General features: G+C 39.7%; 2 protein-coding genes across 4 annotated transcripts in view; one reads left to right on the top strand and one right to left on the bottom strand.

The window, feature by feature from the left end:
• Positions 1–1,426: 1,426 nt before the first annotated feature.
• Positions 1,427–13,545, top strand: LOC121514514 (sodium/potassium/calcium exchanger 1-like). Its single transcript, XM_041794654.1, has 9 exons — positions 1,427–2,467; positions 4,963–5,022; positions 8,033–8,141; positions 10,003–10,083; positions 10,376–10,464; positions 10,621–10,872; positions 12,748–12,837; positions 13,032–13,198; positions 13,296–13,545. Exons 1-9 carry the CDS (start codon positions 1,427–1,429, stop codon positions 13,543–13,545), a joined length of 2,139 nt encoding a protein of 712 aa, XP_041650588.1.
• Positions 13,546–15,732: 2,187 nt separating this feature from the next.
• dennd4a (DENN/MADD domain containing 4A) overlaps positions 15,733–24,077 on the bottom strand; it is a 32,442-nt gene continuing 24,097 nt past the window's right edge. For all 3 annotated transcript variants that reach the window (XM_041795451.1, XM_041795452.1, XM_041795453.1), the window contains 9 exons: positions 22,852–23,675; positions 22,550–22,766; positions 20,702–20,793; positions 20,438–20,613; positions 19,797–20,187; positions 19,249–19,366; positions 18,825–18,987; positions 18,670–18,734; positions 15,733–17,408 (listed from right to left, as the gene is read on the bottom strand). In XM_041795451.1, coding sequence (XP_041651385.1) covers positions 17,272–17,408; positions 18,670–18,734; positions 18,825–18,987; positions 19,249–19,366; positions 19,797–20,187; positions 20,438–20,613; positions 20,702–20,793; positions 22,550–22,766; positions 22,852–23,675 — 2,183 coding nt within the window. In that variant the 3' untranslated portion in view covers positions 15,733–17,271. The remainder of the gene's footprint in view (positions 17,409–18,669; positions 18,735–18,824; positions 18,988–19,248; positions 19,367–19,796; positions 20,188–20,437; positions 20,614–20,701; positions 20,794–22,549; positions 22,767–22,851; positions 23,676–24,077) is intronic.

Raw genomic sequence — 24,077 nt, 5'->3', positions numbered from 1 at the left:
CGAGATGGTTGAAGCTTTATTGTCACCTCTGATGATGCAGCTATTTATCAGCAATATGTGATGATCAACAGCAATCAAGTGGTGTCTCATTTCTTAAGGGAAGGTTTTCACCACTATCCTTTACCACTCTGTTTCAAGGGGGAAAGGGAAGGAGTACACAAAGGGGAAGGGCTAAGGGGTAGAAATGGGATTGGCCCTTAGTCTCTCACTAAGGTCCTGGCAGTTGCTCTTAGGTCTTTAGACACATCTCTCACTAGTTTTCTATCCAGAATCGTTGAACTCTTTAGCTTCCTACCTCTGCCAGGCTTGTTCTGTATTTTGCAGCTCTCCTTGAATTTCTTGATGATACTTCTCACTCCAGGTCTTGACACTTGAAAACACTGTGATATCTTTGTATTTCCATCTCCTCCTTTGTGAGCATCAACAGCTCTTTTTCTCAAGTCTAAATAAATATCTTTTTTTTTTTTGCCACGATGCTTTCCTAAGTGACAGCTCAAACCCTGACTGAAGTTTTTATGCATATGTTGATAGAGCTGATAAATAAAATGGTTTTGTTCTGTAATTAGTGAAAGTAAACAAATTCTCAGATCCACAGGTGTCTCCACAAGAAAGCTGAAACTACAGTTACTTACATAAGTTTTATATCCAAGAGTAAGGCTTTGTTAAAGTTTTTGGATTTCTATTAGTCATGCATCATTGTAGCAATCGGCAACAGCTCAGCTTTTATTCCAATGAAATATTCCTATGGAAGGCTCATGATAAAGTGAGAGTGAGACAATGCTCATAATCCTCTTAGAAGACTTCAGGTATTATGCTGATCCATTGTGAACACTCGTCCTGTGTCCTACTTAACCCTTTGGCCATTGGCAGCAGTTTGGACTTTAGCTTGTACCACACTGGCCAGCTGTGGAGTTCTGCTTGAGCACATTTTTGCATCTCTGTAAGTAAAAATGCAGTTTTTTATTGGTTGTTTTTGTACTGGTACTGACTAAACCCAGCCCCATCATATATATGGTGGTCATTATCCAGTTTCATGTCCATGTCAGTCATTTCTGAATGCATTTGATTTTGTTAGTCTATTTTTCGTCCCTCATTTTGCACAAGCAGGCATTTTCTGTTTCTTTTTAATGCTTTATTGCAGACTATTATATATTTTTTACATTGTCTGAATAGTCCAGATTCATATAAATGTTTACTGCTGTCTTGCCTCTTGCAGTCTAGATGACATGTTAACTCTGCCGCCTCCTTTTATTGCTATAGGAATGGTTTTCCAAGAAGTTAAGGATGTAACATGAATCTTCCTGCTGAAGCTTTGGACCCTGTCACCCCACAGTCTGCTGGGGAGAGAGCTGGACCTTTGCTCTACCAAAGCCCATTTATGCTGCTTAATTCTGCATAGCCAGTAGCATTACAGCTTTGGAGCAAAATGTATGGTACGAGAAGGAAGCGACTGCAGCTGAGTAGGGTTTTGTTCTTTCTCTCTGGAGTTTTTCTCTGTACCCTGTACCAGCTGACCATCAGTGCTAGACTGCAAGAGCCTTTTCTCTTGCCTCAGGTGGGAGAGGATTTTGAAGAAGGTTCAACAGAGGACGCCGAGGAGACTACAGCAGCAACTCCAGAGCCAAAGGAGGGTCTCATGACAACATATGGATTAGAGAACACAGGTCAAACTACACCAGAGATGCATGTGGTACATTCTGTGGGTACCACTTCAGATTTTCAAGCATCCACCACCACTGATTCTCCAACATCCACAATTACAAACCGGACTTATGTTCATTGCATCTTTGTGGCTCCTGAGATTGCACAGGAAACACCCATACCAGATCCAGGCCCTCCTGCAACCGCTGTCCCTCCTGCTCCTGGTGGAGCCCCGCATATGAAGGGCGAGTACCCTGAAGATATCTTTTCTGTGGAAGACCGCAGGCGAGGCTGGGTGATCCTCCACATCATCGGGATGACATACATGTTTATTTCTCTTGCGATCGTGTGTGATGAGTTTTTTGTACCTGCTCTGGGAGTAATCACAGACAAGTTAGCCATCTCTGATGATGTGGCAGGAGCCACCTTCATGGCTGCTGGAGGCTCTGCTCCTGAGCTTTTCACCTCCTTGATTGGAGTCTTTATCGCCCACAGTAACGTGGGTATCGGCACCATTGTTGGCTCAGCAGTTTTTAACATTTTGTTTGTGATTGGCATGTGTGCTTTATTCTCAAGGGAGGTGCTTCATCTCACCTGGTGGCCGCTTTTCAGAGACGTATCCTTCTACATATTTGACCTCATCTTACTCATCATGTTCTTCTTGGATAATGTCATCATGTGGTGGGAGAGCATGATGCTGGTGACCAGTTATACTCTCTATGTGGTTTTCATGAAGTTTAATGTGCAAATAGAGCGAGCCTTCAAGACACAACTTCACAAACACAAAAGCATCGTCAAAATTATCGCAGTGGAGGACTCTGAAAAGGTAAGCATGGCCCTAATCCAAAATCCAAAGTTTTACATCCTGACTTCTTGAGAAGTTTCTCGGAAAAAGAGCCAGCAGATTGCCAACATAGCCCCCACATTTTTTTTTATAATTCCTCAAAGTAAAGATGATTTCTTGCTTATTAAAAAAAAAAAAAAAAGAAACAAAGGGAGATTAAGGACTAGTAAGGCAGCAATCAAAAAATAAGCAGCTCTTGATGAGTCCAACATTATAGATTTTGTGACACTTCATTAAGCATTTTTGATATTATGTAAAAAATTACTTCAAACAACTCCACAGTGTCAATGGGTGATATGTGATTTATTGTATTAGTTTTTTCCCTCTCTTATTCAAACTCAGTGAAAGCAGAGTGGTTTGTTACTCAAACAGGATCCCACTTTACTCATAACACCTCCGCTCCCACCTACTTTGGGCTTTTGCAACAAAAAAAAGCATGAAATGACACTGACTAAAGCACCAAAGGCACCAAAGCTGATCAGCCACAGCAAACTAATCCCTCAAGGAGCCATGGCTCTGTGCAAACTGTAGCACCACTGTGTTTAACCTTGGTAGGTGTGCTTAATGCTTAATTTTAATAAAGTACAGCTGCAGTTTTATGCACACTCAGGGGTAATTCTACAGTGATTAAAATTTAGATTTTTTTTCCCTTTTATTGATTTTGTATTTCAGTCATGGTCAATATCATTTGCTTTTTTGACAAAAACGTACAAGAAAACCTCTTTCATGTCAAATGAAAACAGGTTTCTACAAAATAATCTCAATTAGATAAAAATATGTAATATAAAAGGTAAAATAAGTGACTAACCAAATTCAACAAAGGTCCATCTAATAGGTGCTAATAATCTCAAAAATACCAAATATGATGACTTAAGAGAAGTACTGCTTCATGAAATGACTTGTCAAAATCCTGAAATTCTGCAGTTGACTGATGAGCAAAAATTGGAATGGCTGTTTAAGTTTGATGTGTTTAAGCTTGCTAATTTTGTCTCAAAAGCCTGGAAAAGGAGACAAGATACTTTATTTAACTAATTAACTAACTGGGCATAAGATTGCATGTATGACACAATAATAAAATCAAAACTTCAAAATTTCATGAAGACAAAAAAACACTCCAAGCAACTGAGAGAAAAGGTTACTCAAAAGTATAAGTCAGGGGATGGATACAAAAAAAAAAGTCCAAGGCAATGAACATCCCCAAGAGTTCAGTTAAATCCATCATCAAGAAATGGGAGGAATATAGCACGTGTATAAATCTGCCAAGATCAGGCCGAACTCACAAACTGATTGACCATGCAAGAGGGAGACTAGTGAGAGAGGCCACCAAGACATTTCTGACTACTCTGAAGGAGTTTGAAGCTTCATCTGTTGAGATGGGAGAGACTCTGCATAGAGCAACTGTTGCACGATTCCTCACCAGTCAAACCTCTATGGCAGAGTGGCAGAGAAAGCTACTGTTAAAGAAAACTCAAATTGATTCTCAACTAGAGTTTGCCAAAAGGTATGTGGGAGACTCCGTGGTCAATTGGAAGAAAGTTCTTTGGTCTAATGAGACCAAAATGGTGCTTTTTGGCCATCAGACAAGACGCAATGTTTGCCAAACACCAAACACTGCACACCACCACAAACACAAAAATCCCTAATGTAAAGCATGATGAAGGCAGCATCATGCTGTGAGGGTGCTTCTTGGCAGCTGGCCTTGGAAGGTGTTTAAAGGTAGAAGGTAAAATGAATGCCGCAAAATATCTGAAAATCCTGGAGAACAAGCTTATTTAGTCTGCAAGAGAACTACTTCTTGGGAGAAGATTTATTTTCCAGTAAGACAGTAATACGTAGCGTACCGCAAAAGCTACACAAACTTGGTTTAAAGTCAACAGGGTGAATGTTCTGGAGTGGCTGTTCATGCCCGATCCTTGTGTAACCTGACAGACCTTGAGTAATTTTGCAAAGAAAAATGGAGTAAAATTGCAGTGTCCAGATGTTTGAGCCTGATTGAGACCCATCCACGCAGACTCAGCGCTGTGATTGCGGCCAAAGGTGACTACTAAATAATGACTTGAAGGGGGTGAATATTTATGCAGTCACTTATTTTATATCATATATTTTAATTTAATTTGCATCACTATGTTGAAATCTGTTTTCACTTTTTTTGTCAGAAAAGCCAAATTATATTGACCATGAATGTTTGTGGGTTTTTTTTTTGTTTGTTTGTTTTTTGGGATAAAAATCAATAAAAGGCTGAGACATCCAAAGGGGTGAATCCATTTTATAGGAACAGTATGTTTAAAATAGTGTAGCATTCCTCCACAAAACAGTATTCCTGCAGCTTCCTTTTTTCACTGACATGTATGACTGACTAGAGTCCGGGGTGTTTAACATATGAAACGCAAATATTAACATTTAAGGTTAACCAATATGGATACAGCTTCCATCTGCCAATCATTGATTGTAACTTAATAAAACATTGTTGCACACAGACAGATGAGGATGCTGAAGATAATGCCCCTCCTTCTCCAGAGGACAAGAATCGGTTGAAGGTAAAACATGTACAAATAACTAAACTAACAGCCAGACAGTTCAGACTGAAAATGTGCACTTTTATACAGTATATTTCTGTTACAGCTCATATCCTAGGGACCATGTCTAAAGCTCTACATGTCTAGCTTTCCCTCAAGCACCAATAGTTTACCAGAACTTCTGCCTGGCAGATACACTCCTGATCAAAATTTTAAGACCTAAGAAGAGCTTCAAAATGCAAAAAGAAGAAATTAGAGTGAGACAAAAAAAATTTACTTGCCTTTACAAGCCAAAATCTGCAAAAAAAAAAAAAAAAATGTGGATTCAATGTCATTTTCTGTCAGGTATTCACACTGTCATGACCTCCTGATGGCAAAGGCAAAAAGGCTTTCTATCTTTGAACGTGGTCGGATTGTTGAGCTGCATAAGCAAGGCTTCTTGCTTTGCACCATCCCTGCTGAGGTTGGACAGAGTAAGACAGTCATTTTGAATTTCTTAAAAGATCCTGAGGGCTATGGAACAAAAAAGTCAAGTGACAGACCCAAAAAAATTACACCAGCGCTGATCTGGAGGAGCTGATTGGCTGTCCGTCAAGACACGGGGCCATCCTCGACCCAAATTAAGGCTGTTACTGGTGCCGACTGCAGCCCAATAACCATCAGACAGCATCTGTGAGGGAAGGCCTTAAAAAACAAAAAACATCTTCAAAAGCCTCGTCTCCTTCAACGCCATAAAATTGCCCGTTTGGACTTTGCAAGGGTGCACCAAACATGGGACACTGAAAGGCAGAAGAAAGTTTTATTCTTTGTTGAGAAAAAATTTAACCTTGACAGTCCTGATGGCTTCCAACCAAGCAGCAAACTCCGATCCTGAAAAATGAAGCCAACGCAGAAGTGCAAAAAATTGCAATACCGCGAGTGTCCACTTGAGGCTGGCTGCAGGAACACTGGAAGTCCCGTCTGGACACCTGTTAAACAGCCATTTTTTGCACTAGAAATAAACTGGTTTACAGCCTGGTTCAAAAAACAAATGTGTCTCATTAGCTAATGTCTTCATGTGCTTTCACTGTACAGGGAGTGAATTTTTTTGTACCACAATGGTTTAGATTATATTTAGGAAAAGCCTCACTGCGGACGTCTCATTTGATTGACAGATAGCTCAACAGGCAGAGGCTATGTTTCTGTCAACCGGAATGCTAGCTAGTTAGCTGACAGGAAGTCGTGCTCAGTGGGCGGGCCGTTAGGTTGATCCAAGGTTCGGTTGAGACAGCGATTTAAATATGGAAGTCGCCGGGGATTGGCTTCAAGAGCTGTTTGAGTCTGCCTATTGTAAGCAGACGGTTGACATCATGAAGGGTTTGTCCAATTCTTTCTACATTCTATGCTTCCAACATTACTGGCATGACAAGGAGTCACAGTGGAGGGGGCACCATCATGATCTGGGGGGCTTTTTCCTTCAATGGAACAATGGAGCATCAGGTTGCGCAGGGGCGTCAAATGGCGGCTGGCTATGTGGAGATGTTGCAGCAGGCATCCCTCATGACTGAGAGCCCTCGTCTGTGTTGGAAAGACTGGGTTTTTCAACAGGACAATGCTGCAGTTCACAATGCCCACCTGACAAAGGACTTCTTCCAGGAGAATAACATCACTCTTTTGGACCATCCTGTATGTTCCCCTGATCTAAATCCAATTGAGAACATTTAGGGATGGATGGGAAGGGAAGTTTCACTAGCCTCCTGGAAACACTTGCATCAATCATGCCAAAACAAATTTTTGAAGTGATCAACAAGACGGTGGAGCTACTCATTACTGAGTATTTTTTTGAAACTTTTATTTCTGTTTTGAAGGGGTTTTTGGGGTTTTTTTGAGCTATGGTCTGAAACTTTTGATCAACTGATGAACAGACTATTTCCGTTCAATTGCTGTTTTCAATAAATTGCTTACTCATTTTTTTGGCCTCACTTCCCATTTCTTCTTTTTGTATTTTGTCGCTCTACTTAGAAGCGTCTTACGATCCAACAGTGCAAAATGCAAATTCTTGCAATTTTTCAACTGGTCTTAAAATTTTGATCAGGAGTGTATACACCTCTGTGAGGTCTTAATTTGCTGTTTTCTATTGTGTGATTTGTAGAAATGTTATCAGCAAAGGCTGTCTGAGCCCAATGACCTTGACATTTGACCTCCAAAATCTAGTCAGTGCATTCCTGAATTATAGTGGACATTTGTACAAAGTTAGAAGAAAATCTCTCAATTTGAATTGCCTGGAAAGCAAGGGATAATCATAGCGCCAAGTGACACTGACTGTGACTTATGACAACTTAAATTTAAGCATTTTTGAGATATTGTGTTTACAATAATGGCTCTGATGGATGAGAACACAAACACTTAATGCCTCCCGCTTCAGCTGTCACTGCAGCAGAGACAATTATAGTAGAACTATCATCCTTTTTATGAATTATCTCTGCGGGGCTTCCTATGCAGGACAGTGAAAGTACAGTGGTGGGTCAACATGAAAGGCTGGGGTGTTTTCTGTGGTAGTGTGGTTTGTTGGAATCTTATGATCAAGCACAAACCATGAGGCCCAATGACCTTGACCTCCTAAATTGAATAAGTTAATTTGATTTTAGAGGTCAAGGCCCAAAGACTTAGACCTTAATCTATGACCCCCAACATGTAATTGGTTCATTCCTGAGCCAAGAGGTTCTAAAGGTATTGTGTTTATAAGAATAGCCTAGAACCCAAGTGTTGAACATGAGGCCCAATGAATTCGATTGTTGACCAATGGCTACTTGAATCCAGTCAACTATCCTTGGGTGAAGAAAGTACATAGTTGTGCAGAGTTTGATGACAATCTATTAAAGCATTGCTGAGATATCACATTCATTAGACTTGCCAAGATGGATGGATAGCCCTAAACGTAACGCCTCATAAAAATTCAAACCATACCTCCACTATCATGCAGTTGCCTTACACTGATGTTTCCCTGCTTGTTAATAAGGTCAGTTGTGACTTCAGTCATCTCTTTCCTCAGGTGAAGCCTTCCCTGCAGCGAGGGGGAAGTTCAGCTTCTTTACACAACAGCACCATGAGAAACACCATCTTCCAGCTCATGATCCACACGTTAGACCCTTTAGGAGAGGGTGAGTATGCCACGATTGACCAAGTGATTGATAACTTTATATCTTCCTGTGATGAGTGATACTAAAAATGGATTAGCAAAGAGTTACAAAACAAAGTCAGCACTCAGTCCACATTGATACTCAGCAGATAGATACTCACCTCAAGTCTTTGGAGGGTTATCTTTGAAGAACTACAGTGAAATATGAAAAAATCTAAGTGCATAGCAGCCATTCTATGATGATTGAGTCTGTTTAAATGTAGGCTACTTGTTGAAATAATGGGCTGGTACTTTCCAAATGTTAAATTGCTGCTAAGGAAGTCCATTGTTGTTTATCTCATAATTTGTTCCCTTGTGTCCTCACCTCCTGGTTTGCTTATCTTGCATGCAACCTTGCATTGTACTGCTGCACAATGAGCAGCCCGAGTGGGCTTTAAAACCTTTTCTAGCAATCCCTGAATTCTCCAAGACAGTCTGACAGCAGCCCGTTCATTTCTGACGGCCACTCTCACAACCATTCATCTGAGATGCCATATATATCTCAGAACAGAAATACACGCTAAAACTTTAAAAATAAAACAGATTAAACTTCTGTTTAGGGTTAGAGTAAGGGTTAACATAAGGGTTAGGTTACCAAAAGTTAAAAGTCCTAAACCTGACCTGCAAAACCTGATTACAAAATGTTTAATAAAGCTACGCAACAAGTGTAGCTTACATAGCTCCATTAGCTGTGCAAGCTACATAGTTAACATAGCTATGAAGCTAATGTAGCTAAAGCTAAGATCACAAAGCAGCTACATGGCTTTTTTCTCTATGTAGCTACATTCTCTATGTGGCTCTATTTGCTGAAGCTATCGTTACTTAAGCAATGCTAGCTCACTTATATAATTTATTACGTAGCTAGTATAGTTATGTTAGCTTTAGCTAAAGCTAACAAAGCTAAGGTGAGCCAGCATTCATGCAAACTACTTCTAAAATGGGTCAACCTTTTTTTTTTAAATCCTGGTTTAGTCGTCTGATCTTTTTCTAAATGTATTTATGTAACGTTTCTTAGTCCCTAATGTTTGCAGTGTGGCTGTCGTGAATGTAACTGCCAGACTTTGTTTATGATTAAAGTTGAATTTAAAAAAAACCCTGAAAAAACGTAAAATAGAGCACTTTCTTCCTGAGATATACAGTGTCTCAGATGAATGGTCTGTGAGAGTGGCCCATCAGCAATGTGCTCTGCTGCCAGACCCCTCTCAAATTCTATGTTCTTTTGAGATCCCAGCTGTCAATAAGATGTGTTAAAGCAACATAATTTACATGTTACATTCCTACTTACATAAACAATGATACTGCCACACAGAAAGACAAACAAGGACTCTTCAGGAGGAGTCAAATGTTTTATATAATATGGTCAATATTGTAAGAGTTAAAGGAGAATTTTTTGTTTAAAGTTTGAAGCGCTGTGATCAAAACATCAGAATGAATAATAAAATGATGCTCTATCTTGATCTGTATTGCGTGGTTGTCATTATAGACCATTGCCATTGATCATTCTTGCTGGAGGACGCTGCTTTCAAAGAGACATTGGCTAGAAAGAAAAAAGGCAGATCCTTGCATCCTTTATGACAGTGTATGTGTCCAGCAGGAAAAAAAGATGTGGATTTCATGTGCAGAATGATAGGATTTCATTTAAGAGTGAGTTTGATCTTATCTTATTCTGCACAGTGGTTTCTGTGAGTCCGCTCCATGCTGCAGGAAAAACTATGATCGTTTTGATCCTAAAATTCTTGTGTACTACTCTATGTTTACCAATGAAAGTACAAAGTAAAAGTACATTTATTGTTATTTCATGACAGTTGTTAATCACAGATTCTTGCTTGTTTGATTGTTCATAGGAAAATTTAAGGATAAGGCTGAGAGTCTGAGTAATGTGGCTAGACGGACAGCAGGGAGAAAAACTCAGGACAAAAGTCAAGGTAATTGGAGAGAGAGTCTGAAAGCTGATTCACATCAAATATAAATCCTTTAGAATCTGAGCCAAGTGAGTCAAAATAGATCTGTGACAGCAGGAAGATTAACTGTCCATGCTGAATGTCCTTCTTTGTGATAACACAAGCTTCTTTAAATAGTGACTTAGCCGTCACTTTATGTCGTACTGTTGGTTTTTGCCCTTTTGTAAAGTATAAAGTGTGTATTGGATGTAGATAGTTCATTGAAAAAGTGACAGCACGAGCAAAATGTGAAAAATTTTGGAGACTCTATTCACAGATGCTGGGGGAGGAACTGAGCCGACCAAAGAGCCAGATAGTGCCCCAGCTGCAGGAAAAGAGAAGCAGGAGCAGCCAGAGGACAAGAAGGTACTCTCCAACCACATCCTGATGGTTGTCAAAAAGCCCAGGAGTCAGTCTTTGATACCTGTCTATGTAAGAGACCATGAACAGAGCAGAAACTTCAGACAGATGGCCTCTTCTTCTTTGTTATCTCTCTTTTGTCATCCATTGTGATATCTTCAGGAGGATGAGCCAGGAGGAGGTAGTGAGGATGGCAGAGAAGATTCAGATGACTCTGACAGTGAGGATGGTGACGATGATGATGACAGTGATGACGACAGCGATGAGTCCAGTGAAAGTGAAGATGAGGAGGAGAAAGAAGAAGAACCTCTGTCTTTAGACTGGCCTGAAACACCGATTAAACAGGCCACCTACCTCCTCCTGCTACCCATAATCTTCCCTCTCTGGCTCACAGTTCCAGATGTCCGCAACCAGGTAAAGACCCAGGCTCACACCTCTGCTATCAGCTGTGGTGTTTTAAAGTCTGTGAAGGAAAACCAAAATCTGGTCACAAACACACCATGCTAGGAAACTGGAGTGGTTTGGCTGCAAACCAGGTGGTGCTGTCTCTTTCAGGACAGAAATACATGCTAAAACTTTCAAAATAAAATCAAAATTAAACTTCCATACAGGGTTAGGGTAAGGGTTACGATAATGGTTAGGATACCAAAAGTTAAAAGTAAAAAAAAAAAAAAAAAAAAAAAAAAAATTGCAAAACAGTTGCAACACTTACTTCTAACACAGCAAACATAGCTTACGTAGCTTTGTTAGCTGTGTAAGCTACGTAGAAAACAGAGCTACATAAGCGTAGATAAAGCTAAGCTCACAAAGCAGATATGTAAGCTACACCACTATGCTATCTATGTAGCTACATTAGCTTTAGCTATATTTGTGATTTATTGATGATTTCAATGCATGTGTGTTGGATCAGTAGCATTTGTGCTAGTGTCTTGGCTAACATTTCTTCATTTTGGAGCTGAAATGTGTGTAAAGAAATTATTGTGTTCTGATGTTCAAATTACTTATTTGTGCCACCTTTTAACCCTTTATATCACTGTTTCAGCCAATTAATTTAACATTTAAACATTGAAATTTGTCACTTTTTAACTGTTTTTCATCATTTTCCTGCCAATTTTTGCCCCCTTTTTTTGGCTTTTCTCAAACCAGTTTTTGCCACTTTTATCCAGTTTTTGCCACTCTGTTAAAACTTTTCACAACATTTTGATCATTTTAAACTTTTTTTTTTTTTTTTTGCCAATTTCCACCTTTATTTATTTTCATGGTTATTTAGTTATTTTCACTATAGAGCTAATTCAGTTCTCTCTACTTTATTGTCCTTTATTTATTGACACTGTGACGTTTGTGCAGATTATTACAGAGCGATGAAGTCTGACATTACTTTCCAAATGGTTTAGTCAGTGTGCCAATCCACATTGTTAAAATTACAAAATAATAATAATGAGAATAACAAAAAAGTTAAATCTGTTTTCAGAGAAGCCATTTGTTCCTTTGATAAGAGAGGGTATTTTTTAGGATACATATAAAATATGGTTATCACAGGTTATTTTTACAATGGAATGCAATTTTCTTGGCCTTCATGGGCCCCCAATTTGGCTGGGCCCCAGAAAGCTCTCCCCTTTATTCCCCCTCATGGGAGTCCTTGGGCTAGGCTATGCTATTCCATACAGGGCTTAAATGACACATTTAAAAAAATAAGGTTTCTGTGGCAGATTAGGAGAAAGGAAAAATCTCAGATTCTGAATTTGATTCTAGCATAAATGGCTCAAACATGCTGGCTGGACAGGACCAGTGAAGCAGCAAGTCTTAAAATCATAATGAACAAGTCATGAAAGAAAATTCCCCCCTGTTTAGCATGTACCTATAAAAACATGAATAATTCCACCCTATTTTCTAATTTAGGCTGTATGAATGTGTTTATTTCTGCTGAGGAAGATGATGTTCTAGCACGGGGTGTGACTCATGGGGAACTGTAGCTTTGCACGTCTACTCTGGCTTTTATTTTAAACCCGCAAGATTGTAGCTTGGTCAAGAGAAGCAAGTCTTCCCTACCAGCCAGCATGACTTGGATGCATTCAGCAGGCATGCCCGCCGCATCCCATAGCAGAGATTACTGCTCATTTTATCAGGATTTTGAACTTGTTTCCATAAACTTTGCAGTTTTTCTTTACTCAGATTTGGCCTGGTGATTAGTAACATGCTGTTCTATAAACTCAAAATACATATTTCTCATTGCTTCAATTTAAAGCCTGTAGTATTGTATTAATCGTAGTTACTCACTTTGTCCAACAGAAATCCAGAAAGTTCTTTGTGTTTACCTTTCTGGGCTCCATTTTTTGGATTGCAGTCTTCTCCTACCTCATGGTGTGGTGGGCCCATCAGGTCAGTTAAAGTAACACTGGAAGCTGAGGACACATGACTACAATTTTGCAATATTTTTATTCATACTATGTTAAACTCATACAAACATAGAATGTTTTTGAGAAAAATCTAGTGTCCCCAGAACAGTTACGGGAAAAATGAATAATTTCCATCTCTGTAGCTTCCTCTACTCTTAGCGTTGTTTGTCCCTCCAGGTTGGTGAGACTATTGGCATCTCAGAGGAGATTATGGGTCTGACAATCCTGGCTGCAGGGACGTCTATCCCTGACCTCATCACCAGTGTGATTGTGGCACGTAAAGGCCTCGGGGACATGGCTGTGTCCAGCTCTGTGGGCAGTAACATCTTCGACATCACTGTGGGGTGAGTTTATAGTGTCATGATGAGTGAAAGAAATGTTGATTCGTGCCTAGTTGGTAGATTTTCATTCAGTCTAATTTGTCTCTGTGTATTTCTTCAGTCTTCCGGTCCCATGGCTCCTGTACTCATCTTTTCATGGTTTTGCTCCAGTGGCTGTCAGCAGCAATGGACTCTTCTGTGCTATTGTGCTTCTCTTCATCATGCTCCTCTTTGTCATCATCTCCATTGCATCCTGCAAGTGGAGTATGAATAAGGCTCTGGGTTTCACCATGTTCCTGCTCTACTTTATCTTCCTGGTGCTCAGTGTGATGCTGGAGGATCGCATCATTATCTGCCCTGTGTCCATCTGAACTTGCGAGGCTCTCCTAGGCAGGGATTCTGTCCTCTTCTGACCTGAAGCACAACTGTTTGCCCTAATATGTGCTCATCTTATAAACACTGAGAAGCTACAGTATCTACCAGTGCTTGTGTTTGCTACATCAGGAGACAAAATGTACTAACACATCTTCTAGCACCACTTAGTTTTATTATATTGAAGATTTTTTCTTATTTCTTAGATTATGCAAGAAGATGCAAAACTTTTTTTTAATAATAGAATTTGACAGATTTTAAGACCAACAGGGATATAAATATACTTGTGCTGTTTACAAAACAGCCAGGAATTGTAGGGCATGTAGCATTCTGAACGATTGAATGAATGTTTTATTTCGGTTACATACATGATGACAAAAACAAGCCTCAAATAAGATCATTTTACATCAAATTTGTCAGTCAGTAACTGAAAAAGGAATAGGCTGAAGCCAGTGGCTTATTTTAGCCTGTCCTTAGGCTGAAATACAAAATCATTTTTAAGTTTACTAATGTAAATTTGTACATTATATAAGTATGAACATGTACAAACAACTAATTTCTAATTAACAAAGAGATCCCAAAGCAGGGGCCAAAAGAAGGACTGGCCACCTTAAAAAAATCTAAACTCTGATTTGCTAGTTGCTTTGACAGGAATTGGACCTGACTCAATGCATTCTTTACACTTTAGCATTTGCTAGTACTTAAACTGGGACTTTGGACACATTTCTACTTTTATGTTTGTAAAGGATACGATTATTTTAATGTTGCAACTCTGTTTCTGTAACTAAGTCTTAAAAATTTACACAGTAGTAAAGCATCTCTACAGTTCTTTAAGGGCTGATGTCCATTAGCAGCATTTTTTTTTTTTTTGCTTTAGTGGCTCCCATTTTCCATACATAACCAATGTTTTTCAGGGTTTTCACGTCACTTGGCATCAGCTGACTATTATTACTGTGTATCACTGTCCTGATCATCATTCTCTCCCAAAATAAAGAAGGGGAGGGACTCCCATCAACTTTGATTGTCAACAACAATGGTACCACAGAAGAAACTAATTTGACACGTCTTCATGAGCGGACAACTTTTAGGTCTAGTGCTGCTGCATACACCAGGACATGATGTCTTTACCTTTTTACTTTTTTATGAACAAAAGAAAATAGAGGCACACAGAAGATTAAAATCTGGTGACAACAGTACCAATACATCCGTTACCTACCAGATCAAATCACAATACAGATTTTGATGCTTCATTTTGGTATCCCACCACCCCAAACAAAAGGCAAAAAGAGCATGAACATCTTTTTAGTGTTTTGCTGTACACCCATTTCCTTTTCTTATCCTTTTTTCTACTAGCATCTTTTAAAAATATTTCACTGAATCATTTATACTGACACAGCTTTTATTTTCCCTGTGACTTTCGACACACAGGCCAGGGCTAATCTGAGAAGAAAATGTGGCCCTGGCATTTCTTGGTCCAAATCCGCCATTTACCCCAGTCAAACATGACATAACTACATGGTGCAGTGTAAAAGCGTTTAAAGAAGGCTCATGACTTGAAAAAGCACTATACAAGCTCAAGTCCATTTACTGTTCATTCATGTCCCAATAGGTCTAGCAGATCAATTTCCTAAACTTCTACAAAACTGATAAGTTAAAAGGCACAGCAATATCAAATGATGTGTATTCACTCTTTTACTGCCAGAGGTGAACATGGTAGTACAATTAAAAAGTTATTTATTTCTGTTTAGGTATAATCACCATTTAAAAAGTATTGATTTAACCCTATTAAACATAGACCTAAACATACACCCAACGGTAAATTCCTATGTAGTTACATTTTGTAAACTAGCAAAAGTAAGTACCAGTGCACACCTCTTTGAAAGCGCAGTCGTGAGCAGGGCCACTGCAAATAGAAAGCATCAATAAACACTAATGAGCCATCATGTTAACAGAGTGGATATACTGTAAATGGAGGTAGAAAGGGAGCATATACGCTATTAATTTGTATGTTTAAGTATGCTTTTCATTCTTCAGGTCTCCCCTTAATAAGTCAGAGCTCCAGTTTGGTCCCCCCCAAATTAAAATATCATGCAAGGCAAAGTCCCGAGCCTGCAAATAGGCACTGACATCCATAGAATAAACATGTTTATTCATAAATAAAGCAAACTTTAGACTCAGCCAGGGAATAAATTTGATTCTTTTTTATATTAAAAAATCATACAAATAAGTATCAGTGTTACAAATGATAAATAATGCATCATAAACATTGTTTAAATTGACAAGTCGAGTAAACAACAGGTAGACATCAAGTGATGTTTTGGTCATCAGTGCTTTTTTTTTAACTAATGAGGTGAATAGAATGCAGATATACATGCTGTGAGGCTGGTGTTTATTCCAGCCTTGTCTTGTTCAGCACTGACACGAGTTACTGTGATGAAGTCTAAAAATACACTGCAGAGCTTCATCACATCCAGGCAGGATTTTGTCAGTTTATAGTGAAAGACAATAGAAACACAGTGAACCATCACACTCATGTGAAGGTGGGTTTGAATCAGGGCAGGTCCAAGCTTTTGTTTTTCCTTAACACCTTTGACATTAAGTCTACTCAGTGCAAACAGATTTCAAAATGTTATTTTCTGCTCTGTATGTCACATTTATAGTGCATTGTTGTCCAAACCATACAGTGAAGATAAAAAAATAATAATACAAAACACAAGAATTATACTCTGTACAGAATTATTTGTTCTTTTCTGTTTCAACTGAGTAATTTCTCTATTAAAAATGTGTTGTTTAATCCATAAGAAAACATTGTTTCTTAGTATTTATTTATCTATCATTAGTTTGATTTTTCTGTTTTGCAGAAATCCATCCTTGGTGGTCCCATATAACACATGACTCCTCAGATTAAAAAGGTATTGCTTAAAAAATCTTGAAACAAATCATAAGAGTATTATTCCCTTTTGTGTTTTTCTTACATTTTCCTTAAAATATGTGCCTATACATGAATCGAGAACTCCCTTTTGACTCATGAAAATCATGTTATTTAATTGTTTTAATCAGTAAATTGTATTTAGGCATACAAGCATTACTCTGGGCAGTGCACAGGGTTCAGACGGGGAGGAATGTCTTTGCTTTCATTCACTGCATGTCATGGACATATTCGACAGGACAGTTTGTCCTGCAGCTGTCAAATAAAAATTCACTTGAGCAAAGGCTGCGGGATCGCAGGGTTATGTAAATGAGAACCAACGGCAAAAACTCATCCTACCAAAGTGCTTCATAAAAACGTGAAGGACTAAAAGCAAGTACTTATTTTACACACACTCAACAACAGTCTTAAAAAGGTCACCAGGACCACTGAGGAATTTCAACAGACTTACTTTACATATTTGACTCACAGCTTTGACAGAAACAAAGTCATAAAATAGACTGTATAATAACTATACAAACATCTTACCATAATTATACTGAAAATACAGTGAATATTCTCATATTCACAAACACAAGGCCTGTCACCTCATGCCTCTCAGCTCTAACAGTATACAAGAAACTCATGGCAGTCGCTTATCGTTGAGTGTTATTTTCCTACTGTGCTTCATAGCTATGTGCTCCAATCAGGTGAGCTGGTCCTGAGTGTGGGGAGTCTGAGTCCAAAAAATAAAGATAAAGCAGCAGTGTCTGAGGCTGAAAGAAAAATAACTTGGTAGAAGTAGAAGAGAAACAGTTCACAGACAGGGCTCCCCAAAAGTTCTCCTGCACTCCATGACTCCTGCTCCTGGGGGGCGGTCACAGTTGTGTGTCAGTTTGACCAGGTTGGGGGTGAGGCGGTCATATGCAAGCTTGTACTCCCTGTCGAAAGCATCTGCAAAAAAATTAAAGCAAAAGTAAGCAACAATGTCAGTGAGTGTCACAGCTAGTACTTTCTACTTTAAATTCATTTGACAGCAGGACAAATTGAGCATATAGCATTAGCTCAGGCAGGCCACAAAGTCAGGCACTGCTATCAATTTGAGATCAGCAGATCTTATGCAAGCCCACATCAGCTGACAGCCAGCTGATTCGCTCTAACACTCTGCAAGCTGCTTTTTGCATCCCTCCTCCACCCCAGCTCGAAATGTTAGAAAAGTTGCCATAAGGGATTCAAAGGCATGGCTAGTATCAACAGGACAGCACAATGGCTAGCTTCAAGAGGAAAACAATCGGTGTATAAACACGTTTACTTGCTGATACCAATACCAATGCATTTCCAATACTGATATCGGATTGGAACAACTCAACTTATGACAATGCCTTTTTATAATTTTTAATGTTAAAGATTAACAGAAGCTTAAAGAAATTAACACATTTAAATGTTTGTTAAACAAGTGTAACCACTTTTTGAGAAGTTGCTATCAAAAGACAAACCAGTAGAAAATACACGCACAGGGGAATGCCATCGGGTGTGAGGATCACTAGTGGACTCTTGGTGCCTTACATTTTAAAAAATCCCATGAAAGTGCCCTTTTTGATGCCCTATCAGAGATGGTTAAGTGCCCTCCTACTGGGCCACGGTGCCTTTCAAGTGGAAAATACATGATAGAGTTCCCTCTAGGATGCACTCGCAGTGGGTAAAGCTTGGCAAAATGCACTGTGGGATGCCCTTCCACTAGCCAAAACATGGTGAAAGCATCTTCCGAGGTGCCCTCTCATTAGACAAAATGTGATAAAATGCCCTTTCCGTCTCTGACCAAGCTCCTCAAAAAAACATGTCACCAGTGCCTTTAGCAGAGTGCCCATTCTCCAACTTGAAGCTTTTATTCTTGACCAGGGTTTTGAACTATTTCACTTTAATGTATGACAGCTTTTTTCATGTCGCACCTACAGAAGATGTAATTTTTATTAATTTTGCCCCTGTCAAGTTTGCGACTGGTAAGGATATTTGGATTCAAATCAACTATTGGAGAAATTAAATTTTGCCCTGCAAATGATGTGATCATCTGTTCTACAGGATTTATATTTAGGACACCAGTCTGTCTTAAACCTTTTTTCAGCAATCCATCCATCCATAGGTTTTGGAAAATCTCATGCTGAAGAGACAAATGTTAATAGAAAAAGTTCATTTACTAATATTGACTGACACTTACTGATATTGATGTTGTGTTTCCCCAAAGCCACCAGTGCCAGGAACAATAAATCTCGATACAGACTCCTTAAAAAGACAAAAAAAAAAAAAAAGTAATACAGTCCATTCACAACATCATCTTTTACATATGTTTAAACAATGTTTCTGTTTCCTCACCTTTGTCTTTTAAAGCCCAGCTCTGGCCCCAGCAGCTGGATGATTTGGCTCATGGGCTGATAGACATCACTCTTCTTAATGCTCCTCACAAAGCCCTGCAGCAGCTCCACTGTGAAGAGCTGCCCTTCTTCACACAGCCCTGAGCGAACCAGTGAGTTAGCACCTGCACACAGCCAGAGATAAAAGTCACCCCGATCAAAGACTCATTCATCCCCATCCCTGAAAATTTACTCTGAAGGGTTTGCCTTGATAAGAGTTGCATGACTAAAAAGAATCCTGAACTGAATTATGCATGATCTTGTTACTTCATATGCATTATTTAATTTGCATGTAATTATTTGACCTTGATCAAAGTTGCCAATGTTACCAGCAGAATATAATTTGTGGAAGTAATTTAACTATTAAATTATGGTGGAGAGCTTACAGTGAGTGTTCCATAAGACATAGCAGGGCTGGACTTTGTCTTGGTGCAGCTTCAGATTGTCCCACATGATCCTAACAAGAACCTGCTTACTGTCCTCAGAGGAGACGCTCTGTGGAGTCTGCAGGGAGGAAAACAAGAGGGTGATCACATCCTCAATCTGGGGTTAATAACACATTCAGATGAGAAAAAGTTGGTTAAATTTATTGATTCCATGTCTTTGTATCCTGGAAAGCCTCATTACACCATATCATTAATTGTTTTAGTTAAAGCGAGGTGTTCCCAAATAGTTCAGTGTTTATCTATGTAATGTTTGTGCTTTCACTGATCTGGCAATATACTTTTTAAACAACCACTAGGAGGCACTAAAGTAACAGTTTTAACTCTACACAGAGGAGGTTTAAAGAAATCATCAGTGTTTTTAGAAATGCACAAATTACCTCCATCCTGAAAGTAACCCCATTAAACCATAGTGTATCAACCTAACTAAGTCTCAATAAAGTTGTCATGTATTTCCTCAAAAACAGAGGTGTTAACAGGTGCATCTTTACCTGGTCCCCATTGTTACAATGCTGGGAGGCCAGGATCAAAGCCGGCAGGTTACTCTGCAGCTCCAGCCTTCTGAAGTACCACACTAAGTTCCAGAAGACGATCGGGTGTTGGTCGACAATACTAGGTGAGGAAATAGCCTGGTCCCCCTCATTTACAAGGAGGCTCTCCAGCTCCTTCCACAGAACCAGAGGGCTCAGGTAGGGCACTGTCATGGGAGCGGAGGCTGGTGCTGGGGTGGGATTAGCCTGCCCGGTGTTAGCGCTGCCCTGCTGCTCCTGCAGGCGAGCCTCAGATGATTCAGCTGCACAGTCTGCTGCAGACATTTTGGCCTCTGAATTGAGTGCCACCAACGTGTCCTCGTCTGAAACCGGATTAGTTTCTTGAGAAGACCTGAGGGGAGACACAGAGAAGATCTCTTTAAAGAGGCCACAGGGATAAAAGATTTCCTGTCTGAGCGTGGGTTAGTGTGTGTCAGTACAGAGATACCAAGACGGAATAAAAATAGAAACTGTAACATCAGAAAGTAACACATTTCAATACAATCTCTAGAAATAATGACCTTATGTTATTATTTTGCACCTTAAGTTGTGAATAAACACTGTGGTCATGCTGTATTGGTGTGACTAACTAGAGCATTTACCTCCTTTGTGGCCTCAGGTCTTTGATTTCCACATTGAGGAAAGGCAGGAAGGCCGTGCCGCAGAAAGGACAAGTGCTGTTGAGATTCGAGTCATTGGCTGTCCACCCTGCCATAATCTCCTCATCATACACCAGACAGTCACACGTTTTACAAAGTGAACAACTCGACATCTGCACCTAAACCAGGGGATGAGAGGGAATAAATCAGTTTGATCATGATGATTCAACTCTTCACAAAAGGGATTTCTCAGTATGAGTATCTTACCTCTATGGTGTAATTGGGAGCAGGTTGGAAGCGTTTGGTATCTGGGGAGGAATCAGGTGTGTGAGGAGTTTTTGACGGAAGTGCCAAACCACCTGGATCAGAAGAGGATTAAACAATTAAACACACAAGTCTCAGCCAAGGTTTAACACACCTATCAAAGCTATAAATATCTGCAAAATCAGACAGCATGTTGTGTTTTCTCTCCAGCGCAGGTGCTCGTGTCCTGGGAGTTTGCATGTGAACGTGCATGCACGTGTGTTTGTGTTCATGATAACGTTTAACACAGGGACTTTACGTGGCTGAGCGCAGTGAAGCCCACACGATGAATCAGTCCTCATGCCTGCTGGCCTAGTTTCCCAGAGAACAAGACCTGACGCTCTTCATCACCTAGCTCTTCTCTTCCTCTAAATTTAGACTGTCAAGAAGTGTGTTTGCTGGGGACTGAAACACAGCAGTGGTTAAACAGCACTTTAATGAGCACAGCTGTATGCCCACAGAGATGTTTTTAGAGGGATAGCAAACTTTTTAATACAAATGCACTGCTCTATTACACCATATACAAGAAAATTCAATATAACACAAAATTAAGAGGCTATTTATAGACTTGCTCTTATGTAATATCATCCTCTTATTGCCTTTTCATCTTCTTTTCTCCGTTTTATCTTATTACATTCTTTATTCTTCTTCTTTCTGCTGTGTTTTCCAAGAATTATCAATATCTTGCATTGCTATAGCTTTGAGGTGTTTCTTTTCTTATATTATGTCTTTATTAATGCTCTTATTTCTCTGTTTTAATTTTCCTTTATATTCCTATCATTACTTGTATTGTTCTTATTTAGTCTTACCTTATTTACTGCTTTTCATTTCTTTTACACCTTTCTATATCTCTTCTGTCTTTATTCGTGCTTCTTTTCTTTGTAATTATCCTTTCTTTTATTTTTGCCTCTAATTGCTTTTGTACTTGATCTTCTTAGTCTTGATTCATGTTGATCTGTTCATTGGTTGCTTGGGTTTTTATTATTTTTGATATATTAATTATTAATTGACTGATTGCGATAAACAAAGATCTACAAGTAGTGCATTAAATTTTTTTCAAACCTGCGTTTAATTACATGCTTTATTGTCCCTTCCAATACACTTCCATTAAGACACAGCAGCACCTCTCTGCAGCAACAGTGATGTAAATTAAGTTCACTATTGATCCTTAATTTCTCACTTCCCATAAAAAAACCTGACAGACAGCCCAGTGGACAAGTCAAAAGTCTTCTGTGCCTTGTGCTATCAAACACTTACCATTTTACAGGAAGTCAATTACCCTTACTTTAAGACAGTAGAAAAATCCAAAATGACACAAAACAGTTTTAAATGCAAAATAGTGGAATTTTAAAATATAATAAAAAAATGGATGTGATTGATCCCGATCAATACCCAAAAGTCTGAGATAATTCACGATCAATATTTTTAAATGTAGACCGCCATAGTTTAAATATGTTTTTTTAAGGGTGGTGGTTCTGTGTTTGGGCTTTAATGCTTTGTCTTTCTGCTTTAATGCTATCAAAAATAAAAATTATAAGAGACTGGAAATAAGGGGAGAAAGAGTGGAGGGGAAGACATGCACCATATATATATATATATATATATATATATATATAGATATAGATATAGATATAGATAGATAGATAGATAGATAGATAGATAGATAGATAGATAGATATGAATCAATAATAATAATAATAATACTACAAAACAAAAATAAGATACCACATTTTTTTAAAGATACCATATTAAAAAAGTCATCCTTACTTAAACAGTGTTCCTAACACAGATGGACTCAATAATGTAACTAACCAGAGAAGGAATTGTGTCTGAACACTCTGTTTGGGGTGCTGGGGCTGCCCAGGTTGGTGTGACCCACAACAGGGCTCCTCCTGAACCGGGACACGCCGCCATGCTGGGGGGAGGTGAAGCCATCTGGGTCCAGACAGGAGTCATTATCAAGCAGCGAGGAGCAGTCTGCCTCCCCTGAAGTCATCGAGGAAACACTGATCCGGTCACAGTTTGTATCCTGTAACAGGGGATGATTATATCATTTATTTCACCATCAGTGTCTGTTTTTAGAACCAGTAAAGAAGAACGTCTGCTCTACAAACCTGTGTTAATGAAGTCTGAGAGGACAGACGAGAGTAGAGACGGCTTGCCTTCTCAGCGACACCCTTCCCTGCTGAGATGACGCTGCTCTTAAAGATGTCCAGAGTGGGAGTAAACAATGAGTCCATGGAGAATGATGAGTTGGAGGGCGTAGGTGATGAAGGGGACACCAGGGAGGAAGGCCTTTCTCTGTCTTTGGTAGAGACGCCAAGAGGAAGAGACGGTGACGGCCTCAGCCTCTCCTTGGATTTAACTGGCAGTGGGAGGTGTGTGTTGGATCGGAGCAGGACGGAGGGTCGTGGGGAGGTGTGAGGAGAAGAGGAGGTGCGAAACAAAGGGCTTGAAGGGTTCTGCAGGTCCATGCTGGGAGTGCGGCTGCTCAGGGGGCTGCTGCCATTGTTCATGTACATCTCGATCTCTTCAGCGAGGTTGCGGCGGGCCGAGGGTATGCCGCTGCCCTCCTTATCACACTCCTGTACCACACGGGTTGCCAAAAGCGACAGGGGATCAAACCCCCTTTCAATACCTGTCCTCCTTACTGTTCCAGCACTGCAGCTGACGCTCCTCTCTCTGTGTGCTGGCTGTCTCTCTGATTTACTGCTGTCCTCCAGCACACATTTCTGTTTGTCAGTCTCTGTCTCCTCTTCTTCCACTCCATGCAGTCTCTCAGCAGAGAGGTAAGGCTGCTTTGTTGAGCCAAGATGAGGGACGGTAAGACGTAGACTTCCACCGGACAAGTCCAGAGATTTTGGCCTCTCTGTCTTTGGCAGAACGTCACGCAGAATGACTTCACTGGGAGGACTGGGGACCAGCCTGTTGTCATTGCCTATAAAAAAAACAAAAAAGGCAGGACATTTAGGGGGAGTTTTTAGCTAGAATTGAAACAGACTCAAGTAAAACTGATGATTCTTTCTGATCTATAACAGCAAACCTAACCACAAGAGAGAAAATTATTCATTCCTATGAAGATGTCTTACTTGCCCCTCATCTCTGCTGCAGGGTCGGTGTCAGATTGTCTCAATTAACATATTTTTACAGCTATTTTTAATGTTGGACATTAAAAAATAAGGGCCTGTGTCCACAGCCAGTGCATTAAGTACTGGCAGCACTCTTTTTCAAAACAAAGCCAAAGTAGTCCAGGGATTTTAGTGCTCAGTGCCCTGGGTGGGAAAATGCTCTCTTTTTTTTTTTTTTGCTGCATTCTCAGTTAATAACAGTTCAACTTTTT

The sequence above is a fragment of the Cheilinus undulatus genome, linkage group 9, assembly GCF_018320785.1.
Source record: "Cheilinus undulatus linkage group 9, ASM1832078v1, whole genome shotgun sequence".
In the NCBI taxonomy this organism is placed as follows: Eukaryota; Metazoa; Chordata; class Actinopteri; order Labriformes; family Labridae; genus Cheilinus; species Cheilinus undulatus.
Note: the sequence above shows the minus strand (reverse complement) of the source record. Positions and strands in the feature narration are given on the sequence as shown.

Coding starts and splice junctions, on each gene's coding strand:
- LOC121514514 (XM_041794654.1), top strand. CDS start 1,427: ATGTATGGTACGAGAAGGAAGCGACTGCAGCTGAGTAGGGTTTTGTTC. Junction 8,142..10,002: donor GTTAGACCCTTTAGGAGAGG/GTGAGTATGCCA, acceptor GATTGTTCATAG/GAAAATTTAAGGATAAGGCT. Junction 10,873..12,747: donor TTCCAGATGTCCGCAACCAG/GTAAAGACCCAG, acceptor TTTGTCCAACAG/AAATCCAGAAAGTTCTTTGT.